Genomic DNA, 13,102 nt, shown 5'->3' on the forward strand with positions numbered 1-13,102 from the left:
AATGAAATGCATACAAAACAGGGTGTCCAGCAATGAAGTCCGAAAGGAGAGGATCCCTGTATCTCCAATTCAGACATTCCTAACTTTCAGTACACCAGTTCATGTGTATTTTCATTGCCGCTCCAGTCACCAAATGTGCAATGTAATCTCTCTCTCTACGGTTGTGTTTCTGACAAACAGGGCCGGTGAAAACAGTCTAGGTCCCTCTCCCATTAAATAACATGCACAGTTAACCAAGGTTTGGATGGTCACCTGCCATGGATTTCTGCAGCGCAGGGTGTTGGACTAGATGATGCTCATGGTCTCTTCCAACTCCGCAATTCTATGATCCTGTGATTCTAAAGGTACAGGACTTCGCTCTTCTACAGAGGGTCACTCTATAAAGTGTTTTAAACCACGACCCACAAGAGGGCGTGCTGAAGTTAGTTTAACGGCTTGGAGGCATGTAGTGAGAAATTGGCAGCCAGAACGGCAGACGATCTGAGCAGGAAATTGAATTAAATTGCAAACACTGCAAACTCTGTACAAAATAGCTGCATAAACAAAATGCTGTCACGGTCACACAAAATGCAGTTTATGTTCACTGACTCTATGCTATATTGCTCTTGCACAGCGCTTAGAAACTACAATAATAAGCCATAGATATATTGCTAATCCATCCATCCATGCTATTACTGGCACAGCACCTATGTATTTGAATGGAAATAGTTTCCCGGCAGCCTCCAGCTCTCCTTTCATGAGCTCTTGTGTGGACAAAGAACTTAGCTCACTGGCTCCCTAACCTTTTTTGGTCCCCCGCACCCTTGATTCCATAAACTCAACCCCAGTGCCCCCTACCCTATGTTGTGAACCACCCTGAGATCTACAGGTATAGAGGTGGTATACAAATTTAATACATAAAATGATAATATGCTATAAGAAGGGACACAGGTGGTGCTGTGGGTTAAACCACAGAGCCTAGGACTTGCTGATCAGAAGGTCGGTGGTTCGAATCCCCATGACGGGGTGAGCTCCCGTTGCTCGGTCCCTGCTCCTGCCAACCTAGCAGTTTGAAAACACGCCAGTGCAAGTAGATAAATAGGTACCACTCTGGTGGGAAGGTAAACAGTGTTTCTGTGCACTGCTCTGGTTTGCCAGAAGTGGCTTAGTATGCTGGCCACATGACCCGGAAGTTGTACGCCGGCTCCTTCGGCCAGTAAAGTGAGATGAGCGCCGCAACCCCAGAGTCGGCCATGACTGGACCTAGCAGTCAGGGGTCCCTTTACTTTTATGCTATAAGAAGCATTATTTAGAATAGTGGCTTCCACAGCCCACTAGAAGCAAAGCAATAAAATTTAAAACAGTAACAATTAATTGCATGTTTATTCAAAATCCAACTAATCATTTTAATCAGTTGAACAAAAAATGATGAACGTGACCCACTGATATGAGAATTCCTTCCAGTAGCACCTTAAAGACCAACTAAGTTAGTTCTTGGTATGAGCTTTCGTGTGCATGCACACTTCTTCAGATACCATGCGCACGAAAGCTCATACCAAGAACTAACTTAGTTGGTCTTTAAGGTGCTACTGGAAGGAATTTTTTTTGTTTTGACTATGGCAGACCAACACGGCTACCTATCTGCCACTGATATGAGGTTTTCAAAGTCCGATAGACATTTACACCTCCAGTGCCCCCCTGCCCCCTTCTTAGCTCTCAGCATCACCAGGTAATCTCATTCCCCCCCAGGGGGCTGTACCATCCTCTTTGAGGACCACTGGGTTGGAAAGATTGGTAGCAGAATTTGCAGATGGTAAGCCCTGGAAGGAATACTTGAAGGAAAAATACAAATAAAGAAAGAATGATCCCTTCTGCAGTCAGTCCACTGCCCTCCTGCCTTGTGTGTGCCAAGAAGCCCAGGTCACTGCTGGTCACCTGCAAAGATTTCCTCATCCTCGACTAAGGTCCATTTGTCTAAAGCAGAGGGCAGTCGGCAGAACGCCAGCGCCTTTCCTTCCATTTCCACGGCCGCCGTTGAAAGCTGCAGTTTAGAAACTCCAAACGAGCTGAGCTGCTGAAAGGGTGAGCTATTAATTAATTAATTCATTATCATTAATTAATTCATTATCATTAATTGGATTTCTTACCTACCCTTCACCCTAAGGTTCCAGGGTGGGTGGCGGCAGCGTAAAACAACAACAACAGTTTAATGTGAATTGTGGTCGGGGGGGGAAAATAGAGTGATATCTAAAATATTTACAGATACATGTGGTGTCAAGGGCCAGGATAAAGAGGTGGGTCTTAATGACATGACAGAAACTACATTTTGAAGCTTCCCAATAGACTTCTGTGGGGAGGGAATTCTGTATTTTAATACTTTGTTGGAAGCCGCCCAGAGTGGCTGGGGAAACCCAGCCAGATGGGCGGGATATACCGTAAATATTAAATACAGTGGTACCTCGGGTTACATTCACTTCAGGTTACATACGCTTCAGGTTACAGACTCTGCTAACCCAGAAATAGTGCCTCAGGTTAAGAACTTTGCTTCAGGATGAGAACAGAAATCGCGCAGTGGCAGCAGGAGGCCCCATTAGCTAAAGTGGTACCTCAGGTTAGGAATAGTTTCAGGTTAAGAACGGACCTCCGGAACGAATTAAGTACATAACCAGAGGTACCACTATAATAATAATAATAATAATAATAATTCTGCAGGTTAGGGGCTGTCACTGGAGAAAGCCCTCTCTTTAGGGGCGGCGGACCTTGGTAATATGCCAGGCTTTGGGAAGGAGGTGTGAGGCTCTGGCAGGATCCCAGAGCCCTCCTATCTCCTTCCCAAAGGAGGGCCCCCATGCCTCCTTCCCAAGGTGGCTTTGAGAAGGTGCCCTTCTTGGCTGTACATCTGGTGTGGCTGCACTGCTTGCGCTGCCCGAAATATGTGTCTGCTGTCCTGGACTGCCACCCCTTGCCCTTTCAAGGGCCGAGGAACTACCAAGAGGTGCCTCCTCTGCTGATCTTAACACCCAAGGCAGTCTTGCAGGGAAGGAGCTGGTCTTTCAGATGTTTGGGGCCTAATAGGTGTATACAATTACACCAAAGGCTTTGCTCGCCTAGTCCAGTTGTTCCAAAACCTTTCTGGGAAACTGCCCCCTTGATTCCAAAAACTCATCCCCTGTGCCCCCTACCCCACCCCATAACAGCATTATTCAGAATAGTGGTTTGCACGATCCGCTAAGGAAGATAATAACACAACAAAATTCAAATCAGCCACAATCAAACTGCATTCAAAATCCAATTAAAGTCAGCGTACCTGAAGGAGTATCTCCACCCTCATCGTTCAGCCCGGACACTGAGGTCCAGCTCTGACGGCCTTTTGGTGGTTCCCTCCATGTGAGAAGTGAGGTTACAGAGAACCAAGCAGAGGGCCTTCTTGGTGGTGGCGCCCTCCCTCCCATCAGATGTCAAGGAAATAAACAACTATCTGACTTTTAGAAGACATCGGAAGGCAGCCCCGTTTAGGGAAGTTTTTAATGTTTGATGTTTTATTGTATTTTAAATATTCAGTTGGGAGCTGCCCAGAGTGGCTGGGCCAGATGGGTGGGGTATAAATAATAAATTGTTGTTGTTGTTGTTCTTCATTTGATTAAATCAACCCCTTTGCCTCTTGGTGACCCCTGGGTAATCTCACTGCCCCCCCAGTGGGTGCTACTGCCCACTATGCAAACCACTGGCTCAGTTCTCTCAGGCTTCCCAAACTTGGACACCAACCTCCCAAAGGGCATGCAGGAAGCTCAAATGTGACTCTGTGGTCTGGAAGAAGAAGAAGAGTTTGGATTTGATATCCCGTTTTATCACTACCCGAAGGAGTCTCAAAGTGGCTAGCAATCTCCTTTCCCTTCCTCCCCCACAACAAACACTCTGTGAGGTGAGTGGGGCTGAGAGACTTCAGAGAAGTGTGACTGGCCCAAGGTCACCCAGCAGCTGCATGTGGAGGAGTGGGGAATCGAACCTGGTTCACCAGATTACAAGTCTACCGCTCTTAACCACTACACCACACTGGCTCTGGAGACAAGTTGCAACAGCCCAGCCGTCCTGTCTGGCTGAAGGGTGGTCTATGCCACACCCACAGCAAGATTTCGCTTGCCTTGAAATTTTCCCCCTTCTTTCTGCCCTCTAGAATATTGGCCTGGGTTTGTAATAAAATGACCCCTCCCTATGTTAGTCTGTTCTCTTTCCCTCAGATTTATTTCACAGGCATTTCTCATGCCTTGGGGACAGTTCCGCTTTTGCAACTGGAACAAAGAACTTTGGAGCAGGGGTGGGCGGGTGGAGGAGGCTTGCAGCTCCAAAATAAAGTCCGAAAGTATTTTTGTGCAACCTCCAATCATCCAGGAGTCGGACTGGGTGAAACTGTTCACAATGTTTTCAGCCCTAAGTTTGGTTCATCAAATTTCCACACCGACTTGCATTTTTTTAAAAAAATGTGCTCATGAAAATTTATCAGCATTTCAGTGCAAATTTCTCCTAATATCCACATTCATATGGATATGTCCAACAGACACATTTTTACAAAGTTGTTTCCTGTAATATAATGCATTTTTTGCATGCAATATTCACAGACGACTGGACCTAATGGTCAGGGGTCTCTTTACCTTTCTTTCTATTCACAGCTGTATGTATCTTTATGCAAACTTCACAATAGTATACACAATCTATTTGTATATACTGTACACTTGTTGGCTGGAGGACTTCGTTGTAAAATTCAGTGCCAGTTTCAAAGGATGGCTGTGTTTCAGTTCACATATTGTTTCAGATAGTGTAAACATGGTATGCTTGCCTCGGAATGTAGACTGAATCAGGAAATTGGAATTGTTGACATTGCAGTTTTTGTTGGGATGCATATATATGCCAAAATCACATTTGGGGCAAGTACTCTTTGGTGAGAGAACCTCAGCAGAGATTTATAGTCACAAAATATTCAGCAAAGTGTGGAGATAAAGGCCCTTAAAATGTGCCCTTTAAAGTCAGTACCAGAGTTTCCCTCTCCCCCCAGCATAGAAAAAGACCACACATTCAGTAAGTTAAAAATAGTTTACTTACAAACTCTTCAAAGGTCAGATTCATGTGGATTTCTGCCTGAGAGACTTTTTTTTTGTAGGTGGTGAAGAGTGATTCTCACGAAATAAACTTGATCTCTCCCACTCAGAAGAATGAAGGCGCTTGTGGCCATTCTGCTTTGTGTGATTGTCTTCCCAAAAGGTTTGGAGTGTGGTAAGTCTATGTATGTTCATAGGGGAAGAGGGGAGAACTAGCTACATAATGTTTTGTAAAGCTTTTATTGCCTCAATTTCCCTCCTTAAAACCACACTGACATTTTCTTTCCTTCTCCGTTTCTGAACCAACCAAAGGGCCACACTATCTTATGTTTCAAGACCACTCTCTCACAGACAGCTGCCCTCCAAAAGGACAAAAACATATTTCCTTCTCCACCCCAGTTCCCCTTTTCTTTCTTTCTTTCTTTCTTTCTTTCTTTCTTTCTTTCTTTCTTTCTTTCTTTCTTTCTCTCTCTCTCTCTTTCTCTCTCTCTCACACATATGCAAGACATAGAATGCCTCCACCAGTGCCAAAGTTTATTGACCAAAGTTCTTGCAACCCCCCTCCCAGTTTTGTAGCAATTTCTTAAACATTTCAGCAAAAAAAACCTGCTTGCACATTTCCCCCAAGTTTTCCCAGACATTTTGAAAGGCTGCCGACATCTTCACAAGACAATATCACCAAAGCAACTATCTGTAAACAAACAATAAACGTCCAGAAAAATGGCAAAAGTAGTTTCAATTCCAAATAGGTTTTATCTTAAACAATTGCAAACGTATTGAGTAAAGAGCTCACTTGTAATATATCAGTGGGTCTGTGCTCATTTCTTTTCTTTTGGAAGAAAACCTAATACATGTGACAATTGCAGTAGGCATTGTATCACCACCCTCCTGTTCATTGTTTTATTGAAATTTCTGCCGTGCAAAGTCCTGGATTTTCCAGTCCTATGGCTCTATCTAGGGAGATTAAAAAAAAGCCTCAAATCGATTTACAATCAAGGTAAGAAATAAAATAATAAAATAAATAGAAAGGAGTTTTAACAGTGCCGCATAACGTCATTGGTGCTACCCAACTGCTTAGAAAAACAGAAAAATGATTTTGCCTGGTACTGAAATGATGACGAAATCAGTGCCAGTCAAATTGCCAGGGGAAACATTCCCTTAACAGCGTGGCTACTACAGGGAAGGCCCTGTTCCCTCACCACCAACCCCTGGACCTCCCTTGAAGGTAGGACACAAAGAAGATCCTCAGATGGTTTTAAGGGGGAAAGCGGTTCTTTAGCCATAGCAGTCCCAGTGTCTGATCCTCCTCTTCATCAGACATCCTAAATTGAGGCAGTGTTTGGCAGCTGGGTGGGAATGTGGTGCAGGATTATGAGAATTTATCATGGTGATGGCATGAAAAAGACCGCCCAGAAGACTTTACAGTGCCACCTCTGGTTGAGAATGGGATCTGTTCCGGAGGCCCATTCGCAACCTGAACAGAAAGCAACACGCGTCTGCGTGTGCATGGGTCATGATTCGCCGTTTCTGGGCATGTCATGATGTCATTTTGCGCTTCTGCGCATGCGTGAGCAGCAAAACCCAGAAGTAACCCGTTCCATTACTTCTGGGTCACCGTGGGATGCAACCTGAAGCTATAGTAACAGGAGGCATGACTGTAGATCGAGAGGTCCACAAAACACGTTCCCACCTCTTTCCCCAATAAATGCACTCCACCTTTCCTCTCCTGAGTCTAATAAGGAGCCCCTTCTGCGCAGACACGGACGGTTGCATCGCCTCCTTGAAAAAAGACATCCTCAAGCTGATGGTCAAATGGGAAGATGCCAGTTGCCTCCAGAACCAGCAGGGCCTGGTCCCAAACCTCCTCCAGACCCTCCCTCGGAGCTGCAAGGAAATCAAAACGGCTCTGGAAGGAGCTCCAGGTAGGTAAGCCAAGAAGGAGATACGCCTGATCAGGGGCTCTTCGTAGGCATCTCAAGGGGGTTGGGCCAAATGCCCCTTTAGGTCCCTTCTGACTCTACAATTCTATGATTCTATGCTCACCGCGGTGTCAGGGAATGGTCTGAAAATGAGAACTGGGGACTGCATTCTATGGCAGACCAGCTTCTCTCTGATGGAGAGCTGTAGGGGGAAGAGTCGCCCCCCTCCGTCCACAACCTGTTCAGAAACAGAAAGAGACAGGAGCTGAACAGCTTAGGGAGGAGCTACCTAGTTACGAGATAATGACAAGGGAGACAGAAGGGAGGGTGCAGCTAGCTGAGACGCCACTTGAGAGTGTGGGGGACACTGCCCTCACCGTGGACTCGGAGGTCCGAACGTATCAGGGAGCAAAAGAGGCAGAGGGAGGAATGAACTTAATTGTTGCGGAGGTCGGAGGAAGGATTTAGAGTAGCCAGCTACCCTCCTTGTGAAGAGCTGTATATTTGTGCTTGCGACATGATGCTGTAATAAAAGGACCATAAATATATCAAATGCTCGTTAATTCTTATCTGTGGAGTTCCCGAAGGTAGGGGAGGACTCTCCACGCCTGAGATGCGGCAAGGATTACAAAACGTGATCAGAGTCAATGCCGCCAGTGGAGAGAGGGTCATAATGATAGCCTGTTTGGCTCATCGGCAGATGGGTTGTATTTCCTGAGCACGGAGGACGGTGAGATCTACCAAACCTTCTGCGACATGTCCACCAATGGAGGCGGCTGGACGCTGGTGGCCAGCATCCACGAGAACAACATTTATGGGAAGTGCACCCTGGGAGATCGCTGGTCTAGTCAACAAGGGAACACTGCCAATTACCCAAGTGGAGAAGGCAACTGGTCCAATAACAACACCTTTGGGACAGCTGTGGGCTCAACGTGTGATGACTATAAGGTGAGGCTCTGTTACCTTTCTTGAGTTTCTTGAGGACGTGGGTGGCTGTGGTCTAACCACTGAGCCTCTTGGGCTTGCCAATCAAAAGGTCGGCGGTTTGAATCCCTGCGGCGGGGTGAGCTCCTGTTGCTCTGTCCGAACTCCTGCCAACCTAGCAGTTCGAAAGCACACAGTGCAAGCAGATAAATAGGTACCGCTGTGGCTGGAAGGTAAATAGCATTTCCATGTGCTCTGGTTTCCTTCACGGTGTTCTGTTGTGCCAGAAGCAGCTTAGTCACGCTGGCCAGCTCAGTTGGGGGGGGCTTGTGGACAGGTCAAATGACCTCCGTGGGCTGCTTCCAGCCCATGGGCCTTAGGTTGCTGACCCCTGCCCTATAACTTCCTAACTTTTCATTCCACTTTGGTTGCGTTATGGAGTCGTCCCTCTAGATGGCAGCAATGTGTTAACCTCGTGGAAGCATCACAGAACTACCGTATCTTTTGCTCTATAAGACACACGTTTTTCCCTCCAAAAATTAAGGGGAGATGTGTGTGCATCTTATGGAACAAATGCAGGCTCCATGGCTTCAGCGAAAGCAACACAAAGCCTCCGTTCTCCTGCTGTTTCGCTGAAGGGGCGCTGTGGAGAGAGGGAGAGAATTCCCCCCCCCTTGTTCTCCCCCTCTAAAACTAGGTGTGTCTTATGGTCGGGTGTGTCCTATAGAGCGAAAAATACGGTATTAAAGCAGAGTCTTGTGTGGATGGTCCATTATGAATCCGCCACTGAGGCACTCTGATTGCAGAATAAGGCCCTGACTAAATATATAGGTGTTTTCCCCTACCCTCTTTTGATATTTTACAGAATCCAGGCTACTCTGACCTCCAAGCACGGGATATGGCCATCTGGCATGTCCCAAACAACACCCCCATGAGGGAATGGCGTGACTCTGCCTTCTTGAGGTATCACACCGAGACCGGGTTCTTGTCTGTAGAAGGAGGGAACCTTCACGGGCTTTATCAGGTAACTGATGTGGCTGAATGGACAGTCAATATTTAGTGCCTCAGTTAGCCTGGAACTCTCACAAGGAGGTGGCGATGTGTGTTGGAGAGCAGGAGACTTCCAAATACCTGAAGGCCTCAGATGTAGATCTCAGAGGTCCAGGTTCCCATCCCATCCCAACTTCACTCTTCCCTCTGTTATGACTTTGTTAGGGAAAACATGGAAAAGGGATGCTCGCCCTGCCCCCATGGCCCAACCCCCGGGTGTACAGCATGAGCGCCGCTCTGGGTGTCGGAGCAGCTAGCTTCACCTCTGTCTGGAGGCTGTAGATGCTTCTGAAAGCTAGTTGTTGGAAACCGGAGGAGGGGAGAATATCTGTTGTGCCCAGGCCCTCCTTGAGGGTTTCCCATTGGTGCACCGGGTTGACCAATGAGAGAATAGAATTCTGGACCTGATGTGCCACTGCTCTGATCCAGCAGGCTTTTCTTATGTCCTTAAATGTGATCAAATTAATAAGTAAATAAGGAAGGACACAGGGAGGATGATGCAATTACAGTGGTACCTCGGGTTACATACGCTTCAGGTTACATACACTTCATACACGCCAACGAAGCAAAAGTGCTTCAGGTTAAGAACTTTGCTTCAGGATGAGAACAGAAATTGTGCTCCAGCGGCATGGCGGCAGCAGGAGGCCCCATTAGCTAAAGTGGTGCCTCAGGTTAAGAACAGTTTCAGGTTAAGAACGGACCTCTGGAACGAATTAAGTACTTAACCCGAGGTACCACTGTATATTCTTTTCAAACAAATTTGATGCTCAGGCTTGTATGCTTCTAAGTTGAAAAGGCCAAGCTCTCTCTCTCTCTCTCTCTCTTACTCTCTCTCTCTCTCTCTCTCTCTGGTTTATTTCCCATTTGTTCTTCTTTCCAGCAATACCCAGTCAAGTTTGGGCTTGGCAGCTGCCCAGCTAATAATGGCCCCATTGTCCCTGTCGTCTACGACACCGGAAATGCGCAGCAAACGGCGTTCTATTACTCTCCAAATTCCAGAGGCAAGTCTATTCCGGTCTGAAGATACACCCACATGGATTTTCCTACAAGGATCCTGGGAACTTTAGTTTGTTAAGGGAATTGTAGCTTGGGGAGGGATAAATTAGAACCCACAGGATTCTTTGGGGGCAGAGCTCTGTGCTTTAAAGGTAAGTTGAATGTGCATCATCCATTTTATATATGTGTTGCGGACGTGAGCTTTGTCCCCATGCCTTTCAAAGAGGATTACACAAATTCACGGAGGAGGAGAAAGCTGTCATTTTCTCTCAGCCACCAAGACTGTGTTCTCCCTCCCCGCCTCTCTGTCTTTCCAGGCGAATTTGTCGCTGGCTACATACAGTTCCGGGTCTTCAACAATGAGAAAGCTGCCATGGCGCTCTGTGCTGGGATCAAAGCCACCGGCTGTAACACAGAAACGGTGAGTTGTAAGTTGGTGGAAAGAGAGCCAGGACTCAGCTACATTGTTGTTGTTGTTTAGTCGTGTCCGACTCTTCGTGACCCCCTGGACCAGAGCACGCCAGGCCCTCCTGTCTTCCACTGCCTCCCGCAGTTTGGTCAAACTCCTGCTGGTAGCTTCGAGAACACTGTCCCACCATCTCATCCTCTGTCGTCCCCTTCGCCTTGCGCCCTCCATCTTTCCCAACATCAGGGTCTTTTCCAGGGAGTCTTCTCTTCTCATGAGGTGGCCAAAGTCTTGGAGCCTCAGCTTCAGGATCTGTCCTTCCAGTGAGCACTCAGGGCTGATTTCCTTCAGAATGGAGAGCTTTGATCTTCTAGCAGTATGGGACTCTCAAGAGTCTCCTCCAGCAGCATAATTTAAAAGCAGCTACATTAGCAAAGAAAAAAGGAACTGAACGCATTTTACACATGCAACAGCAGATGGCGGAAGAGAGAAGGAATGGTTTAAAATGAGATTTCCCCAGCGGTGGAGCTAGCTGCTCAGGCACCTGAAGGGGTGGGGTGGGGGAGCTGCTCGGGGGGGGGGGCATTTGCGCCCATTGGGGGTGATCGGTGCCCAGGGGGGGCGGGGTGTGATCTGCTCAGGGGGGATTTTGTCACCCCTCTGAGGGATGACACCCAGGGTGAGCCGCCGCCACCTACCTACACCCCTGGATTTCCCCTTGGATTTTTTCTCCTTTTATTTAAAACAATCTAATTTCTGACTTACCATACTTTTCCATGTATAAGACTAGGTTTTTTTAAATTAAAAATTGTGTTCAAAATTGTGGGTCGTCTTATACACGGATACAATCTTCCCCCATTTTCTCAATTTGGATTCCCGTGGGGCGTCTTATACTTGGGGGCATGTTATAAACCTTGGGTTAAGTACTTAATTTGTTCTTGAGGTCCGTTCTTAACCTGAAACTGTTCTTAACCAGAAGCACCACTTTAGCTAATGGGGCCTCCAGCTGCCGCCACTCAATTTCTGTTCTCATCCTGAAGCAAAGTTCTGAACCCAAGGCACTATTTCTGGGTTAGCAGAGACTGTAACCTGAAGTGTCTGTAACCTGAAGCATCTATAACCCCAGGTACCACTGTACTTATAGTGGTTTCCCCACTGTTTTTTAGATCCACTCCCGGGGTGGCGTAGAGGTTAGAGTGTCGGACTAGGACCTGGGAGACTGTGGTTCAAATCCCCGCTCACCCACGGAGATCACTGGGTTTTACATTTTGGGGTGGGGGTGGGGGGTAGTTGCTGCCTCTCAGACTAACCTACCTCACAGGGTTGTTGCGGGGATTAAACGAAGGGGGGGGGAGGAAACCACGTATTCCACCTTGCAGGGAAAAAAAGGTGTGATAAATACCGTATTTTTTGCTCTATAAGACTCACTTTTACCCTCCTAAAAAGTAAGGGGAAATGTCTGTGCATCTTATGGAGCGAATGCAGGCTGCGCAGCTATCCCAGAAGCCAGAACAGCAAGAGGGATCGCTGCTTTTGCTGTGCAGCGATCCCTCTTGCTGTTCTGGCTTCTGGGATTCAGAATATTTTTTTTCTTGTTTTCCTCCTCCAAAAACTAGGTGCGTCTTGTGGTCTGGTGCGTCTTATAGAGCAAAAAATGCGGTAAATAATAATAAAAGAGGCAGGATAAGTTTGGGAGCTGCTTTGTCCCGCTGGCGATACCGAATATGATGAAGGCCACTCCCAGTTCCGAGCTAGACTCTCCCAAATTTCCTTTCTCCAGTTCTGTGTCGGTGGAGGAGGGTACTTTCCGGAATCAAGTCGGCAGTGCGGCGACTACACGGCCTTTGACTGGGAAGGCTACGGCACCCACACTGGCTGGAGTGCTTCAAAACAGTTGCTGGAGTCTGCGATGCTGATCTTTTACCGCTGAGTCTAAGACCGCTGCCAATTCTCTGAGCACCAGAGCTTTGGACTGGAGAATGAGGACGTTTCCCCCTAGCTAAATCTCATCTCATGTCAACAAGGCTAATACAACCATCTGGTTCATACGAGTCTTAGTCTTTCTTGCATCATCCCATCAAAAGCATCGTGCCACTGCCCACGAATTCTAGTTTCGTCTTTTCGTGGTTGCATTCTGACCAAGCTGTCTGCTCACAACGTTGCGGGGGAACGGAATGAATATCGCTATTTGGGGGACAGGAAGGCATTTGTGACGAGGGGGTGGAAATTCAGATCAGCTTGCATTTGAGTTGCAAAGCTGTTTCATTAGCCCTTCCCGAAATACTATGGGAAGCAGAACCGCCCTTCCAAATTGGCACCTTCTCGAATTCTGTGGTGCAGTTCTCCATTCAAACTAAAATGGTATATCAGGAGAAACTGTGCCTAAAGAAATATATATTTGTGATGCATTCTGTCAGGGTGGTTCTTTGCCGAAGTGTGTACATTAGGTACAACTGCATGCAAAAAAATAATAATTGTAAGTGTCAGGATGATATGTGGGTGCTAGCCGAGATAACAACCCAGCCAGCTTTTACAAGATTTATTAAGTCCTGTGATGGAATTTTATGGTCTTAGATATATGGCAACGTTCATAACCACACGTACATAGATCAGCACAGGAAAGCCAACCTGGAACCATTTTGATTCCTAAACTGAGCAAATGTTTCTCTGCATGGTCAAAATGGAAAAGTCTCCCCATTGTCTCTTTCCTCACAAATCCTGTCTTAAGGACACAT

At 46.9% G+C, this 13,102-nt stretch overlaps 1 protein-coding gene across 5 annotated transcripts; it reads left to right on the forward strand.

Moving 5' to 3' along the window:
* Positions 1–1,933: 1,933 nt before the first annotated feature.
* On the forward strand, positions 1,934–12,415 carry LOC310833370 (intelectin-1-like). Of its 5 annotated transcripts, XM_083716080.1 has the most exons (8): positions 1,934–2,061; positions 5,135–5,247; positions 6,830–6,994; positions 7,692–7,939; positions 8,781–8,939; positions 9,846–9,966; positions 10,279–10,382; positions 12,148–12,415. In XM_083716080.1, the coding sequence occupies exons 2-8, from the start codon at positions 5,187–5,189 to the stop codon at positions 12,295–12,297; spliced, it is 1,008 nt and encodes a 335-aa protein (XP_083572206.1). In that variant the 5' UTR covers positions 1,934–2,061; positions 5,135–5,186; the 3' UTR covers positions 12,298–12,415. The 5 variants fall into 5 exon arrangements, with proteins under 5 accessions (XP_083572206.1, XP_083572202.1, XP_083572204.1 ...); XM_083716076.1 differs by lacking the exon at positions 9,846–9,966; XM_083716078.1 differs by lacking the exon at positions 9,846–9,966 and having other exon boundaries at positions 5,135–5,235.
* The last annotated feature ends 687 nt before the right edge of the window (positions 12,416–13,102 follow it).

The sequence above is a fragment of the Podarcis gaigeae genome (genome assembly GCF_964106915.1).
Source record: "Podarcis gaigeae genome assembly, chromosome: 16".
Taxonomy (NCBI): Eukaryota; Metazoa; Chordata; class Lepidosauria; order Squamata; family Lacertidae; genus Podarcis; species Podarcis gaigeae.